Source organism: Pocillopora damicornis, chromosome 4, assembly GCF_964200805.1.
Source record: "Pocillopora damicornis chromosome 4, jaPocDami1.2, whole genome shotgun sequence".
Classification (NCBI taxonomy): domain Eukaryota; kingdom Metazoa; phylum Cnidaria; class Anthozoa; order Scleractinia; family Pocilloporidae; genus Pocillopora; species Pocillopora damicornis.
Genome location: NC_142673.1, coordinates 10,970,762 through 10,987,959, shown reverse-complemented (window position 1 = coordinate 10,987,959; position 17,198 = coordinate 10,970,762). Strand labels below are relative to the sequence as shown.

Below are 17,198 nucleotides of genomic sequence, written 5' to 3'. Positions count from 1 at the left end.
ATTTCCCACAGAAGACACAGGGAAGTCGCAGCACTTAGCCAATATCGCCAAAATCGATGTTTTCAAATATCTCATGAATATTATGGTAAAGTAGCAGAGATTTGCCAATATTTCGTTAAAATGGATCCAAATGCGAGTCGATGTCGATATGCCATGGAAAATTTTCAAACTGACCAAATATCGCGAAAATTGGTATAACTGCAGGTCAATGTCGATATTCTTTGAAAATCATAGGTAAGTTTCGGAAAATGGCAAATATCGCCAAAATAGAGCCGGGTGCCACTCAATGTCAATATCTCATGAAAATCATAAGACAGATGTGGAAACTCGCCAATATTGCCAAAATGGGTTTAAGTGCAGATCAACAGCAATATCCCAAGAAAATCATATGAGAGTTCTGGAAACTGGCCAATATCGCTAAAATGAGTCCAAGAGCGAGTCAATGTCGATTTCCCGTGGAAATCATGGGAAAAATTTAGAAAACTGAACGTAATATCACTAAAATGGTTCTAAATTAATGCGTGTCGACAAGAAAATAATATGAAGGTGAGAAAATTTGCCAATTTCGCTAAAATGAGTCCAAGTGTGGGTTAATGCCAATATCCCATAAAAATGTGAAGAAAGTTATGTAAACTGGCCAATATCGCCAACATGACTCCAACTGCGACTTAATGTCAATGTCCCATGAAAATATCAGACAGATGTGGAAACTGGCCAATATCACTTAAATGGGTCTAGGCGCGGATCAACAGCAATATCCCATGAAAATCATAGAAGAGTTATGGAAAATGACTAGTATCGCCAAAATGAGTCCAAGTGCGATTCAATGTCGATATCCCATGGAAATCATAGGAAAAATTTGGAAACTGACTAAATTTCCAAAATGAGTTTATGTGCGGACCAACAGCAATCTCCCATGAAAATCACAAGACAGATGCGGAAACTCGCCAATATCGCCAATGGGTCTTAGTGCTGATCAACAGCAATATCCCATGAAAATCATAACAGAGTTCTGGAAACTGGTAGTATCGCCAAGATGAGTCCAAGTGCAAGTCAATGTCGATATCATTGATATCGATATCATTGAAATCATAAGAAAAATCTGGAAACTGACCAAATTTTTCCAAAATGGGTCTAAGTGCGGACCAACGGCAATCTCCCATGAAAATCATAAGACAAAAGTTGAAAATACGCCAATGACGTCAAAATGGATCTAAGTGCGGATGAACGTCAATATTCGATGAAAATCAGAGAAAAGATGGCAAAATTCGCTAATATCGCCGAAATGGGTATAAGTGCAGGTTAATATCGATATTCTGTGAAACGTGTGTGAGACGTCAAAATGGATCTAAGTGCGGATGAACGTCAATATTCGATGAAAATCAGAGAAAAGATGGCAAAATTCGCTAATATCGCCGAAATGGGTATAAGTGCAGGTTAATATCGATATTCTGTGAAACTCATAGCCAACTTGTGGAAACCGGTTCATATTGCCAAAATGGGTTCAAGTGCGACTCAATATCTCATCAAAACCATAAAACAGATGTGTAAACTCGCCAATATCGCTAAAATAGGTCTCAGCGAGGATCGGCAGCGATATCTCATGAAAATCATACGAAGGTGAGGAAATTCGCCAATATCGCCAAAGAGAGTCCAAGTGTGGATTAATGCCAATATCCCATAAAAATGACGAGAAAGTTATGTAAACTGGCCAATATCGCCAAAATGGGTCCAAGTGCGACTCAAGGTGAACATCTCATCAAAATCTTAGGACAGATGTGGAAACTCGCCAATATCACTAAAATGGGTCTTAGTGAGGACAAACAACAATAGCCCTTGAAAATCATAGGACAGTTCTGGAAACTGGGCGAGTCGCCAAAATGAGTACAAGTGCGATTAAAAGTCGATTTCCCATGGAAATCATAGGAAAAATTTGGATACTAACCAATATTGCCAAAATGGGTCTGACTGCGGACCAACCGCAATCTCCCATGAAAATCATAAAACAGATGTGGAAATCCGCCAATATCACCAAAATAAGTCCAAGTGGGACCCAATGTCGTTATCCCATGAAAACCATAACAATGTTACCGAGTTTTCATTGCTCGAGAACTCTGGTTTGGCTAAATTCACGTCTGCTGCAAATTGTCTTTAATTCTCTGAAAGGTGGTGAAATCTTCGTAAACACTCGGCTCAGAACAAATGTGGTGCATGCCAATAGGAAACAAGTGATAACAGGGATCAGTTCTTGATGTATTACGCTGTATATCAAGTATACTACGTGTATCCTCCTGGGAAGGCTAACATACACACACACACACACACACACACACACACACACACACACACACACACACACACACACACACACACACACACACACACACCCACAGTATTCGGGGTTTTACCCAATGAAACCGCTAAAGACCAAAGAAATCCGGGCCATACGATCTTCGTTTCGTGTCTTAATTGGTTTCATAACACCAAAGTAACCACAATACAAAGAAAATGAATAGAAGGGACTGTTTCCCCCTTATTCTTTTCAAGAAAAAATGACACTTTTAGTGTTGTTCCATGATACGATAGAAAGCCTAAAAATGGAAACTTTTCAGACCAGTTCATAAGGGGATGATGGACTACGATACTAGAGTCATTGATTGATATGTAAAGTACTAGCATTGACAAGACAATTGACCAATAGATTTGCTTGTTACTCGCTTTCATTATGATCCTGCACGTCGGCACTTGTTATTTATTACTGGTTTTTGTTAGGTAAATACAAGTGTTAATGGTCTCTCGAGAAAAATTGGTTCAATGGCACCTCTCACCAGTTAGTTCTTAAGCAAGTACCTTGTGCAGCTTTTATGATTACTACTTTAGCTTCTACTCTAGCATGGTGTATGTATGTTAGAGCGCTCTACGAATAAAAGTATTCTGTGGAACCAAACGCTATCTCTTTCTTGATGTCCCTACAAGTTCACTCGAAGTAGATCGCTGTGTGCCAGGAAATCGTGACGAGTTCCGTTCTCATTAGCCGAGTGGTCTCTGCCGAGTTAATTCCCCCCGTTTGTACGTTTCCGGCAAGTTCAGTTTAGAGTGCGTGAAAACTTATCATCAAACTTGTTAGGAAACTATGCGATAAACATCGGATATGCCATGCTCGATGGACAGTGCTTTTTCCTTTTATTGCCAAGAAATTAACCAAATAAACATAGAAAAAGCAAACAAACACACAAACAAAAAATAAAAATTAAGAGATTTATTTGCCAAAACCACGTTACAATTTATTGTGCACAGTTCCAAAAGGTTATGGCGCCTTCACAGGGAGGTCAGCCTGAAGAAGTAAACTTCACTAAGTCGAGTGAAAATAGGTTGCCGGCTCTAAAGGCCATTCATAAAACCACCGACAAAAATCGATTCTCCGTCATAGAATGCACCATTCAACCACAAAGTTTCCCGGATTCACTGTGCGCCCATGAATGTGTGTTCGTGGTGGAAGAACAAAAACCACACGTGTTTCTCAGGCCGTGCTTGGTAACAGCATTCCAATTAGTATCTGCGTAAAAAGGGTTACAAAGTAAATAACGTTGGTGTTAAATACTTAGGAGACCAAATAGTACACTAGTCTTTCATTCCAGCATGATCACTTTGTTTCATGGAAATTCCTAATTCCTTTTCACACGTAATAAGCCCGTCACTTTGAGTGGTAAACACGCTTAACACTGAACTTTACAAAATCAGAGGTAAAAAACTTGCTCACCTTTGGAAACGATAAAACCAGCAGCAGAGGAAGTGCTGCGTTGAGATTAGGAAGGAGTACCAAGAACAATGGATGCGCGGGAAGTACAGTGGTCAACACTCACTGTGGCTCTGGTTGCAGATGACTGATAAACACTTAAAGAACTTGTGTGTGATGAGGTTGTGTCAAAGTGAAGGAAGAATGTATGGTATGTTGTGTAAATTTCATCTTTTCGACTGAGGTGTTTTGTAAGTTCAATTAGTAGTTAGTTTGTTGTGAGTTGGTATTGTTACGGTTGTGAATAGCAGTTATAACAGGAGGTCGACGAATTAACAAGGGAAGGAGTGGGCGTAGGAGAAGTTGATGTGTGAGTGGTGGCTGAAGGGGTCGTGGAACTATCCATGGAGGGTACAGGCAAAGAAATACCAAAGCTCCAGTCATGACGGGCGAGCCACAGCTTTCGTCGCTGGCCGCTTCCGTAAAGAGACGGTTTACGCGGAATAACACCAATCTCTTTCTTTAAATCCAAGGGAAGGTTATTAAATAAAATTCCCAATTGCTGTATCTTAGCGTAAGGCATTTTACTTCCTCAGTTTCCGACAAGTTCACCTACAAAAGACAAAGACAGAGATTGACTGGAAAAAAAAAACGAGGCTAAAAGTCACTCCTTGTTGTGTTGAATATGACACTTATACAGAAATCATAGCCATAGATAAAGGGAATTACCACATCAATACATAAAAGTAGAAATAACATTTATATTGGGAAAGAAGACTGACTTTTTTTCGTATTGCAACAAATCACAAGAAAAGGCAGAAGCTGAGTGTAAAACAGCTATTGACCCCTTAAATGCTTCAAATAGTAGTTTATGGAGATGTAGTTTTCAATCATGGGTCAACTGAAACTGAATGCGGCCATTTTAGTGGAAAGATAAAACAAATATATTTTTCAATAATTTGGAGGAACATCAGCTAGATCTTCGAAGACCTTAATCCGCACGTGCATGGATAAAGGCAAATATATGCTATAAAAACGCATACTGTATTTGAAGTTGAACACTTCTTGTAGATGTTTTACTGACACGTCTTGCTTTTCCACCAGGGAATTACCTATAAATTAAGGACCTATTTTCACTGGAAATATTATGCTTTCTTTTCTAAGTTCTTAAGAAACGAGATGCTTGGTATAATAAGTTGTTGATCTAAGCATCAATGTAGTGAATTTCATTGGGATTCATTTATTGTTTTAATATATTGAGATTATATTGATATTTAAGAACATAGATGTACACTTAGAGTAACAGAAATTGAGTACCGGGACTACTGCTCTCAATAACCTTTTTTTGAGGTTCTGTTTATGTTTTGAGTGAGGGAATGAAATGCAAATTGGAATTAACAGGTAATTGGTTTTACTAATTGTTTTTCTTTTTTTCATCAACTCATATATGGAAAAATCCAATTCACAAATTCTCAAGCGCAAAAATTTGCAGAAAGATTTCAACATTACAAGTAAAATTAGAATGAGCTTCTGAAAGTATATATCAAGAGTAAAGTGCTAATTAATGCATATCTACAGTCAGTACTCACAGTGTAATCTACTTGCAAATGTTTCCATGATGTTTGTTTTTAAAAGGCTGTCACCAATCCCAGCTGAACCTTGGTAACAAACACCATCATAAGCACATAACATCAGTGCATGACCACTAAGTGTTTCCAGTTCTGCAACCTGTGTAAAACATTGATAAGGATTGGTAACAATTAGAAGAACCAAATAAGTGTGATAACATATATACTCATTACTTAAGCAATGTCAGTTTGTTTAGTGCTGGATTAAAGTTGCATCCCATGATGGGAGTGCATGGTGACAAACATTTAATTACATGAAAATTACTGAGCTTGCATATTTAGAAAGTTGTGTAAATCAAGGAAAAGAAAAAACCTAAAAAGTAAGATATTTAAAACAGGTAATTATGAGTAAGTTTAAGAATAACTTTCATTGTTTATTAAGAGCTTGCTGAGACACCTGGTGACCAACTGTAAAATTATAAGAAAGGGGAAAATTTTTGGCATATCTTAAATTACAATCCACACAGATAAATATCATAATTTTATTTGACAACAGTCAATCTACCAGTAATATAAATGTAACAATAAGAAAACTGATAAATTAATGCTGATCGATTAAAATCAATGTCAAACAGAAAAATTCAAAACGAAATGCTTGTTTGCTATTATAGCAGAATTTAAGACCAGTTTACAAATTAAACAAAATCATAAGGTCAGTAAATGTATTGGGTATATCATTTCAAGAACTTGTCAATCCAGTCTTTATACAGCTTGGTGAGTTGAACTTGGTCATTTATAAACCACAAAGTTCACATCACAAAATGTGATAAATATCATTGTAAGTTTGTAATAATGATGATGATAATGACTATGATTATTACTAGCTGACCTGTTTCATGATGTTGCCAATTATCTTCTTGGCTTGTTTATCAGCTGTAGGGTAGTGACACAGCTGACCCTAAATCTGTTGCCACCTTTTTGTAGGCATCTCTATCTGAGTCAGAAAAGTTCCTCCACTTTTCTCCGATGGTGCGAAAAACCTCTGCACTTCCACCAGTTTGTTCTGTGGAATAAAAGGACATGATGCATTTTTCAACTTAAAAGGTAAGATGTAAAGCACAAATTTAGCTAGATCAAGAATGACTACCTTTGTGGAGAAACTCCTTTGTGAAAGCATTAAAGCCACTTTGTTTCCTCACTAGTTTCTTTTCTGTCCTCTTGTGTCCATCAAGCACTCTGGAACCACTACTACACTTCGTATTGTGGTTGTTTATCCAGTGCTGACCAGAAAAAAAAGTAATGTTTCACACTAAAAGAAAAAACCAAGAAAAGTAAAATTCTAACTGGTTTAGCAGTTTGACAAACAAGAAAACTTTGAACTAACTGTCACTGACAACTCACATGCAGTCACAGCTACTTTAGGTCTGACACTCAAAAAGTCAACTTTGAAACACTTTATGATAGTAAATTCACATTATCAACTCAGTAAATAAAACAGAATTTTCTTGCTATATTTCCCCACAAATGCAGCACCACAAGTTCTTTAGAAACTTTCTCTCTTTATTCAATTGGAAAAATATATTTTCCAGTTACTTTATCACATTAATATGACTTAAAACAGTTAGATGACATTGTACAGTAGCTAAAAAGGCTATTGAAAAAAGGAAACTGTTATTATATGCTCTAATTTGCAAAGTCTGGGAGGAGAGGTCTGTGCATGCAGTCCCATAAAATTAAAGTTCTGAGCTTCTTCAAGATCTCTTTAAAAGTATTTCTTTTTGTATCTATATTGTGTGGTACAAATACCACATCAATTTTGTCTATCTTAAAATACTGAAAAAGATGCAAAATAACAAATAAAAACAAATTGAAAGATAGAGAGACACAGAGAGAGGAGAGGGAGGGGGAGAGAGAGGGGGAAAAAAGCGATAGCAAATGAATAAAAAACATGTAAATCTAAAGCACCCCAATGACTTTTGTTTCATTTGCTAGTTGCTGGCTCGAATAACATTTGAAAGTTATCAGAAGTCAACTGTGAATATGACCTTCTGCATTAACATCCTCGTATGTAGTACCTTATTCAAAACACTTAGTTCAATTGGGTTCTACTGTATTAATATATATAAGACAAAACTTCTGTAGGTAACACATAAGGTGCAAAGAAAGGGAAATACTACAGCATGGCCTGACCAAAAACCCCCTTAACACAAACTAAAACCAATCTGTACACCTGAAAACAAACTAAAAGGATCCAAAGTAATCTTAAACCATTTGAAACCATATAAACTCATCTTAAATCATTTGACCCATGTAAAAAAAATTGGCAACCATCTTGAATCTACTAAAACCATTCAGAACCATCTTAAACTATCTGGAACCATTTATAACCTTCTTAAAACATCTAGAATGATCTGTAACCATTTGAAACCATCTGGAAGCATCTGTATCCATGTACAATCAACTTAAGCCATCTACAACCAACTCAAACCATCTACAACCACCTCAAACCATCTGCAACTAACTCAAACCATCCACAACCAACTAAAACCTGGTCTACAACTGATTCAGACCATCTACAACCACCTAAAACCATCTAAAGCCATGTACAAGCAACTGAAACCATCTTAAAACTATCCTAGGGGCCTGTTTACATGAAGGTTGGGGGACTCCACCTAGGTGAGGTAACCTGCCTATCCATATAATCTCTTACTTTATCTTGATCATGTTTACATGATAGGCAGGGTGCCCTGTTAGGAGAATGTCTCCCTACAGGGATGGTAATTTGCCTTGTAAAAATCCCAAGGTGGGTCAATGTATCTTGCTGGGGTTGCTAGAGTTCCTGAGGTTGTAAGATTGTACATTAACACAGGCTATTTCTCAACCACAGGTAGGCAGGTTACCTCAACTACCAAGGGTCCCCCACCTTTATGTAACCAGGCCCTAAACCATCTTAAACAATCTACAAGCAAACTATCTTAAACCATCTAAAACTACCTCAGTGCAACCATCTAAAACCACCTCTGCACAACCAACTAAAACTACCTAATTGCAACCATCTAAAAACCACCTCAGTACAACTACCTAAAACCACCTTAGTACAACCATCTAAAAACCACCTCAGTACAACCACCTAAAACTACCTCAGTACAACCATCTAAAACCACCTCAGTACAACCACCAAAAAACTACCTCAGTGCAACCATCTAAAACCACCAAAAATCAAAGAAATATTATCTCAGCTCGAGATGGAGATAGTAGGCTGGTTTAAGAGGCCAGCTGTAGATGAATGATTCAGACTATCATTGTGCTCGACAAATAGGAGTTACAAAGGCCATCATTGTTCCTATAATTTCCTTATGGAAAACTAAATTACAGTCGATCTCATTTTTCAATTGACAACTTGAGTCAAAGAGGACAAAATTGCACAAATGTATCAACAAATGTCTAACAATGGCACCCAGTTAATTACATTTTCATGTGAAGTAAGAGAACTTTCATTCAGTACAACAAAGCGGTACGAAACGTGTGAAGGGGTCCCAAAAATTGAAATTGATTACAGAGGTCTCCAGAGGAGCAAACTATCAATGCGGTAACCGGAGAACTCTCTTTGTCGATCGTAGGTAGTTTTAGATGGTTTTACGTGGTTTAAGATGGTTTGTCTGTTTTTAGGTGGTTTCAGGTAGTTTAAAATGCTTTTAGGTGGTTTAAGATCGTTTTTGTGGTTTCTCGTCGTTCCATGTTATTTCTATTTAGATGGAGAGAAAGTACAACACATGCTTCATTTAATTTCTTCCGACATCAAACGGCTTTCACATCATTTGTGAAAGGCTATAGCTATGGACAACGCAGAATTAGGAATAAACTGGCCGGCGAAAACCTTACACTGTAACTTCATATAAAGCCTGTGTGTAATAAAATTAGAAAAATGCTCGAAAGATGTCCTCAGATCGCAATTAAATCAACGTGGTTTGTAACAGAATAGGTCAAAAGATCACAAAAATTAAATTACACTAACTTCAAATGGCCTGAAACTCTTAACAACATACATACATGAAATTTAGTACAGGAAATTAGTTATCCTGCTGCCTGGGATAAAATGAATGTTAATCAAGGCCGTGAGAGCTTAAACTACCTTCACTTGGTCTTCCGAAATGCCGACTCTTGTGGCACATGCACGAATTTTGTCGCACATCGCTATCTTGGTGGAAGTCATTCCCTCGTTGAAAAACGTGGTCAGCACTTCCTTTTGTTCTTCAGAATAAACTAATCGGGACTGCCTTTCCATTGTAAAGTAAAAAGGTCAGACGCGCAATAACCTAATGATCCACGTTGTGCAGGGATATAAAGACCAAGGAATGGGGTCAGCGAAACGTGCTGAGCAGGGCGCTAATATTTAATCCCATACGTCACAGGTTCACGATAGGTAAATAGGCCCTACTTTGACCGCTTGTATGCGTTAATTTGATACTAATTAAATCCGCATATAAGCGGTTAATTACGAGCGAATCGGGTGTGCCAACATTCGCTCATAATTAACCGCTTACATGCGGATTATCAAAGAGCATTGGTAAAGAGTGCCACGAAATTACTATATCCATAAATTTGGTGCCAATTTAGAAATAACGATAATCGTAATTTCGGTCTCGAGATCATGTTGCTCAAAACTGGCCGCTATGATCGAAAAACCCTGGGCACGAGGTGACAGTGAGACGAAAAGACTCTGGGCTCGATATTAATCCCATAATGTCTTTCAAGTAAGATGAAAGAAGAGTTTCCGGTGTGGGCAGGATTGTGATATTATTCAACGAATATGACTCGAATTTAATCGTGAAGTATTATTTAAATGTCCAAAGAAGGTTACGGAGAGTCTTTATCATTGGAAGAGGACGAAAAAGATTCCAAGGTAAATGGAAATCACAGCTGTTCAACAGCTTACGCACGCTACTCGCGACACTTTCGTACTGGTTCTCGAACTGAGCTGGACTGTGTACTTTGTCCTTTGTTATCATTTGATCTTGTGACCAGGGAGAGTTGACTTAATGTTTCTCTTATCACTGCGAATCGTTAATTTTTACTAAAGTATCAATTTACATTATGTTCAGGTCATAACAAAGGAAGATGTTCGGCTGTCAAGACTTATAAAGCCATCGCCACTACAGAAAAGGCTAGGTAAGAAGTATCTCGTGGAATATTGACTGATAAGCACACAGGATCCTCACAGCAATGATAATTTATCGCCTGTTGCCTTTGTGAATGTAGAGGTACCCTATGTTTCCTATCAACTATTCACACCTCTCTATTTAGCTTGTTTATTTCTTTCCCATTTGGTTAGTCCTACTTGGTTTTCCTTTGTTTAGCTTTCCTCTCTCACCTGTTGGTTAAGTGATAAGATGAGATTGAAGTTGCATCTACCCATTGAAATATTCAAATGATGCCCCTTCTGAAATACATTTTAGCTGTTAGTGGCTTCTCGCCTTCCTTTCACATACATGTACAATGAACATGTAGACGCTGTCTAATTCTTAAACTTTTTTTTTTCATGACGTTAATAAACTGTTTATCCTTTACAGAAGAACAGCTTCAAAAGTCACGTAAGGCACTAAATGGTTCTAATGGGACGCTCCTAAAAAATGGGTAATACAGTTTCACTAAATAGTATTTTATTATTCTATTTCCTGGAAAACTTAAAACAAGAACTAAATAAATAAATAAAAAATTGACAAATATAATATGAATAATGATGATCATACCCTAACACTAAATTGAAGTATGCATTTTGTCATCTCAGGAAACCCTTGCTAAAAAATGGTTCTTTAAAGAATAATATGAAGTCTGATGAAAGACCATTATTCCAAGCAGAATCTGACAGGTTAGACAAAAATTTGAATACTTCAAAATGTGAAAGTGAAAAGTGAGTAGTTGTCCCAGATATCATGTTTTTAGTTATAGCCAACTTTCTGCAACAGAATCCTCACTTTGGTCCCCTAAGTGGCTTCTGTAGAGGTTTTATTATAATCATTTCATTACAAAATATCGTTTTCACTAAAAGAGTTGCAAATCGAGTTCTTTGGTTTGGTAGCATATCACACTGTAGCCTACATATGATGCAATGTTCAAATCCCCTCTAACAATGGAACAAGAGTCTTATCCACCAGTTGAAGTGAGGTTAGGTAAAGCTATTGAGGTTAAGTCAGGAAATCTCCTTGATTATGTATCTCTCAATAACTGGACCAGGTAGTCTTTGACTTTAATAGTACAAGTTTGTGCATTGTAGAATTTTTCATTTGTACATTTACATCAAGCTGTTTGAATCAATTCTATTTTTCCCTTGACAGTGATGAAGAAATAACTATGACTCAATATAGTAAGGCACCAAATGTATCTGTGACCCAAAACTCTAAGGTAGGATTTTTCTTCAAGTAGATATTGCTCTGAAATGATTTAAAATGCTTGCCAAGTCAGCAAGTGTAATGGCAGTAACAACCCATAATTCCATAATTAACACTCAACAAGCAGTTAGAAAGGCACACATGGGGGAATCTCAAATCTAAGTTTGCTTGAATTCTGCCATAAATTCCTATGTGAAATTTATGAAAAGGGGGAAGGAAGGGTCTGTATTAGAGCTGGTAGAATTTTAAATAGACGTTAGGCTATAGGTGATGTATGAGATTTTCAGCAGTTGTGCTGGTCACTTTTTACATACCAGTAATTGTCCTCTGTGGGAAAGTATAAATTTCCCAAAGAGAGGAGTTTTTCATGTAGAACTTTGCATTTTTTTTTTTATTTTTTTTTTAGGAAGGAGGAATAGTAGGAATAATACTATGTGAGGCTGAGTTTTAAATTTTAAATTTTTGGAAAAGACAATCATATGATAGAAAACCGTTCTCTTCTACATAAAATAAATCTGAAATGTGGCTAATGCCAGTTGATTGCCTTTGGATAATACAATATATCAATTTTTTATCAGCAATTAAAAAAATAACTGTTTTAGTATAATCTGAAACAACTGTTCACCAAAAGGGATGTGGCGAGAGGTGGATATTTACCTCGCAGCTTAGTAAATATCCATTACTAGCCTCACCCACTTTGATGAATAGTTGTTTTTTATGCTGAGGATTGCTTGTTTGCTTTAGAATCTTTCAGATTGTACCCAACAATTACTAAAGGATGGTTACAGGTTGGTTTCACCATTTTCAAACATTTTTACAAATGGTTAATGAGTGTCGTTTGCTTGAATTACTGTCAATCACCAATGCCAACTTGCAGACGTATAAAATCAAGTAGAGACATTGGCAAGTTGGTCTTCAATCCAGTACAACTTATTAGAAGTTAAACATATAGAAAAGTAAAAGATCTTTGGTAAAAAAACATTTTTTTTCTTCCAACAAAGTTTATATAGATCTCATGGTGAATAAAGCAAGGTAAACATTACCAATGACTATAAAAGCTTCAGGTGCAAATGAGTTGTAACTCGTTTGCCCCTAAAGCTTTTTTGGTCATTGGCGATGTGCCCCCTGCTTTATTCACCTTGAGATCCTTATAAACTTTGTTGGAAATATTAAGAATTGTTTTTACTAAAGATCTTATCTAGAAAGCTAAGTATTTTTAAAAAATCTGACCAATTGACATGATGAGTCTTTACAGTGTTGTTGTCACACAATAACTTGTTCGCGTCCAAAGCTTTTTTGGTCATTGGCAATGTTTGCCTTGCTTTACTCGCCTTGAGATCCTCATAAACTTTGTTGGAAATAAAAAGAATTGTTTATTACTAAAGATCTTGTCTAGAAAGCCAAGTTTTCTTTAAAAAAATCTGACCGATTGACATGGTGAGTCTTTACAGTGTTGTTGTCACAATAACTGTGTGACAACCATAGTGACCATGCGAATCCACATGATTTCTTAACTTTAAAGAATGATTTATTCATCATCGAGAATGTTTGATTTATGAAATAATTTGATATATTATAAAGATCAAGTGAACATGTGAAAGCTAGGTATATCATGCAATAATTCTGCTCTTGATGGTCTGTTTAATCTAGACATCGATTTCAATAATCAGGCTGCTTTTTTTTCACAATTCTCATGTTTCTCCCAAAATCCAAACAACTTACTTTGCAATTGCCCATCAGCCCTTCTTTGGGTGATGGTCAGCTTCTGGTTAGATACTTATCGTATTTTTATGGCCGTTCACCAGCATAGCCCGGTATTAAGATGGACCAAACATAAACACCTTCATTAGTGAGCTACCAAAGCGTGAATCTAGAATGATGCTGGTTGTGACACAATAACTCATTCATGTATAAAGCTGTTTTGGTCATTGGCGATGTTTTTGAGATCCTTATGGACTTTGTTGGAAATAAAAAGAATTGTTTTTTAAACCAAATATTTTGTCTAGAAAGCCAGGTTTTTTTTTTTAAATCTGACCGATTGACATGATGAGTCTTTACAGTGTTGTTGTGACACAATAACTCATTTGCATCTAAAGCTTTTTTGGTCATTGGTGATGTTTACCTTGCTTTTACTTTTCTATATGTTTAACTTCTAATAAGTTGTACTGGATTGAAGACAAACTCGCCGACATCTCTACCCGATTTTAGATGTTGGCAAGTTGGCGTTGGCGAGTTGAACCATTGCTGACTTGACTGGATACTGTTTGTTCACCACTTGGTGCATGCAGTGTTACCCTTAAATGGGCTTTTGAGGTTTTCTTTGTGTAGGAATGTTTCCTTAAAAACTCAGGATGCTGGAAAAAAAAGAAACATTTCTTGTTGTTTCACTGTCATTGGTTATTTGGGTGATAAAAAGAAGTCAGGCACAAGATAACTGAACTACATTTTAAGCAGCTATGGTAGCTAGTTTGTAGTGTGCTCAAAGGCCCTGATCTCCATTGTCTGTGTTCACAACATACAACCGAGGGCTTAGTTGATAGTGTATTGTAATCATCTGGGTGATAGTGGTCCTGAAAAGGAGTGTTGTCAATGGCAGTGAATAAAATTCAAATAATTAAAATAGAAGTTATCAGTGAGTGACCCTTGGGCTAGTGATGTTAACCAATAATCCTAATAATAAAAATTTTCTGTCTCCTCCCTTTTCAGTTTTTGTATGAGAAAATTGAACTTCCTGAAAAACTCAATCTTGAAAGGGCAGCAGAGTGTTGTGATAAATTACATGAAGTGTGAGGGATTTTTATAATAGCCTGGCAAATATTTTTGTAAAAGAGAGCCTCTGTTGATTAATTTTAAATAACCCACTGACATAAGTGAATTCCTGTCATTGCCTCTAAGACTTGATGAAATATCAGATGAAGAGGACTTAGATCTTATACCACCACGACCAGTTGATGACAGATGTCAGTGTTGTGGAGCAGTCACATGGCAGGGCTGCACGATTTCTTGAGTAGTGACGTCTTTCATAGGACCAAATCGTTTTTAAACATATGAAAAATTCAGATGTTAAATGAAAAGCCTGCAATAATTTTCTTGGAATTTACATGAAGTGGGTCACTGTTTATCTAACTTCATCCAAGAGATTCATATAGAATCATTCTTTCTTATAGATTCACATTTAATGCAAGTCTCTGTGTTGTTAGTCTGTCCTATCATACTTATCAATAAAATGAGAACCTTAAGTTAACACTGAGGTGGAACAGCTTATCTCAAAGCTCTTAATAGCATTTTCCAAATATGCGTTGTACAGCATTCTAAATATAACCATTACATGTTAGGCCTTGGCATTCAAATATTGTAAGTTGTCATTTATTAAGTAATTGTTAAGTGTTACTTTCACCCTTGTTTTTGTTTTGTTTTGTGATTCTAGCAGATTGTAACTAAATGGTCAACAATAATTGACATGTTCTCCCTTTCCAAACTAAATGTTTGTTTTCCCAAGTGATTTTTTAAAGTTAAATTCTCTTAGTCTGAATATGCAAATGGAAACTTATCAATGTTTGCAAGATAACCCTATATTTGCTACAATAGTAGTTTTGTTTCCCAAATTTTTTTTCTACACCATTCAGTGTTATTTAAGGTTTCATACAGTAATGATTCCCTTGTATTTTATTGCTAATCTAATTACATTTGTCATCAAGGACATTTATTGTCAAGGGTATGAAAAATTTTATGTGTAAGGAAATAATCATACTTGAAACAGGATGAAGCACCTATTTATTTGTATGTGAAATATGGAGTTTTAAATTAACAAAATTCATATGTTCTTGGTAATGAACTTACTGCTGAAAGTAAGAATAATTTTAATCAGCATGACTCAATCATGTACCTTCACAACATTTTACTGATTTATAATGTACCTCCTACTTCCCAGTAGCATATATTCAAGTTATTTAATTAAAATATTCAGATTGCAAAAAATATAAAAATAGAGCAACCATTCAGTTTTAGAATGCATTTTATTACAATGGCAAATAAGGAATCCTAGGTAGAGTTCTCTTTTAGGAAACATTTTCCAAGGAAAGGCAAACATTTCTCATGTGGGGTTGTCTGTTGTTTTTAAAAAGAAATGATTTATTTTCATGAGTTTACTTGAGACTTTTTACCAAATAGTAATGGTGATAAAAGCAATAGGAGAAAAAGAAAAACAGAAGAATGTACTTAAAGTCATCTACTGGCAACTTTAGTTTCAAATTCAAGAAATTAATTCAGCTGTTACTGTGTGCAGAACTGCAACTAGCTTTGGTGAGTGACATAAGCTGTGTTCCCATCTTACAAATTTAATAATTACTCAATCAATTTAGCTTGCCCATTGCAATTAACTGGATCATTTAGTAATCTGGTTATGGAAGCCAATTTAAATGATACAATATAGTTTAAAAAGTTATTTGTAACAGGCTTAAACAAGAAATAAATAGTAATTATAGTCTGTAACTTGGCTAAAAAAATATTTCACTAACCTTGATCAGGTAAACTGTGGAAATTTGATTTATTTCACCACAGATCATTGGGCTGTCATAATACCTTGGTTGTCTTCTATCTTGATAGATTCGCATCCAAACTACCCAAATGAATCCAAAAAAGGGACAAATTGATGATTTATGCTCTGTGGTGAGGTTTTTTTTCAAAGTCCAGAATGTTGAACTCATGAAGAACATTGAGCTATTGGAGAGGCTCACTGACATCTTCTGCTATGCACTACTTCAAATAATGTTTTCTCTAAACAGGTTGGGCACATTTTGGGCTAAACAATTCTTTTGATACAGTTAAATTTTGAATTTTCTGTGCCAGGTCAATTACTCCCACAAATAAACCATAAAGGGTATAGGTTAAATTGCTTTTCTGAAATCAGTGGAATTCCACAGTAGTCAAACCATTTGAATTTTCTGCTACAGGTCCAAAGGGCATCCATACTACTAATCAGAGGGTCTACAGTTAAACTCCTGATGGGTAAGATGTCCTGCTGGGAGCACTTGGAAGTATGCCCAACTGAAAGATGTCATCTTAAGGCCAAAAATGCTTTCAGCTTTATTCATGGATTAACAAATAATGCTGATTTAAATTTGATTTTCTCATTATATTAACTCAACCTAGATTAGTTTGCTCTAAAAATGAAAACATTGTCCACCATGTAGAGTAAAAATACAATAGTTATAAGAGAAAGTTTCCAGAGTACAATGTCTAGTCAATATTAGCAAGAAATGCAAAGAGTACAAATGCTTTCCTGGTCTCCGCACTGATCTTCTAAATTTGAAAAAGAAATGTAATCTTGCTTCAATGTCACCTATGATAACCACATCACATCAATGTTGTTGTTCAGGAAAGATTAAGATTGACTCCTTTCAAAATTCATGGCCAAAGCAACATCTTCCAATGATCAGGAGTAAGCTTCCAACAAAACTGCCCTAAGCAAGGTTCAAAAGTATGGCAAAACACTGGCAAGGAGCT

General features: G+C 36.1%; 2 protein-coding genes across 9 annotated transcripts; one reads left to right on the top strand and one right to left on the bottom strand.

Annotated features, from left to right (window-relative positions):
* Window positions 1-3,760: 3,760 nt before the first annotated feature.
* On the bottom strand, window positions 3,761-9,961 carry LOC149046795 (uncharacterized). Of its 8 annotated transcripts, XR_016185824.1 has the most exons (6): window positions 9,437-9,709; window positions 6,452-6,584; window positions 6,194-6,367; window positions 5,326-5,464; window positions 4,780-4,848; window positions 3,761-4,348 (listed from the first exon to the last, which is right to left on the bottom strand). XR_016185824.1 is itself a non-coding variant. In XM_089203768.1 (5 exons), the coding sequence occupies exons 2-5, from the start codon at window positions 6,200-6,202 to the stop codon at window positions 4,329-4,331; spliced, it is 237 nt and encodes a 78-aa protein (XP_089059894.1). In that variant the 5' UTR covers window positions 6,203-6,367; window positions 9,437-9,957; the 3' UTR covers window positions 3,761-4,328. The 8 variants fall into 7 exon arrangements, 2 of the variants coding, with proteins under 2 accessions (XP_089059894.1, XP_089059895.1); XR_016185827.1 differs by lacking the exon at window positions 6,452-6,584 and having other exon boundaries at window positions 9,437-9,957; XR_016185825.1 differs by lacking the exon at window positions 4,780-4,848 and having other exon boundaries at window positions 9,437-9,729.
* Window positions 9,922-16,184, top strand: LOC113668480 (protein FAM219A). The gene is made up of 7 exons (XM_027184376.2): window positions 9,922-10,207; window positions 10,407-10,473; window positions 10,875-10,938; window positions 11,093-11,173; window positions 11,640-11,706; window positions 12,438-12,481; window positions 14,589-16,184. The coding sequence occupies exons 1-7, from the start codon at window positions 10,148-10,150 to the stop codon at window positions 14,698-14,700; spliced, it is 495 nt and encodes a 164-aa protein (XP_027040177.1). The 5' UTR covers window positions 9,922-10,147; the 3' UTR covers window positions 14,701-16,184.
* The last annotated feature ends 1,014 nt before the right edge of the window (window positions 16,185-17,198 follow it).

What these genes read in the sequence shown, in the direction of transcription:
- LOC113668480 (XM_027184376.2), top strand. Translation starts at nt 10,148, where the DNA reads ATGTCCAAAGAAGGTTACGGAGAGTCTTTATCATTGGAAGAGGACGAA. An exon ending in GCCACTACAGAAAAGGCTAG is followed by an intron (nt 10,474 to 10,874) that starts GTAAGAAGTATC and finishes TATCCTTTACAG; the next exon opens with AAGAACAGCTTCAAAAGTCA. An exon ending in TTCCAAGCAGAATCTGACAG is followed by an intron (nt 11,174 to 11,639) that starts GTTAGACAAAAA and finishes TTCCCTTGACAG; the next exon opens with TGATGAAGAAATAACTATGA.
- LOC149046795 (XM_089203768.1), bottom strand. An exon ending in ATTTGCAAGTAGATTACACT is followed by an intron (nt 4,849 to 5,325) that starts GTGAGTACTGAC and finishes CTTAATTTATAG; the next exon opens with GTAATTCCCTGGTGGAAAAG. An exon ending in AGTGTTCAACTTCAAATACA is followed by an intron (nt 4,349 to 4,779) that starts GTATGCGTTTTT and finishes TGTCTTTTGTAG; the next exon opens with GTGAACTTGTCGGAAACTGA.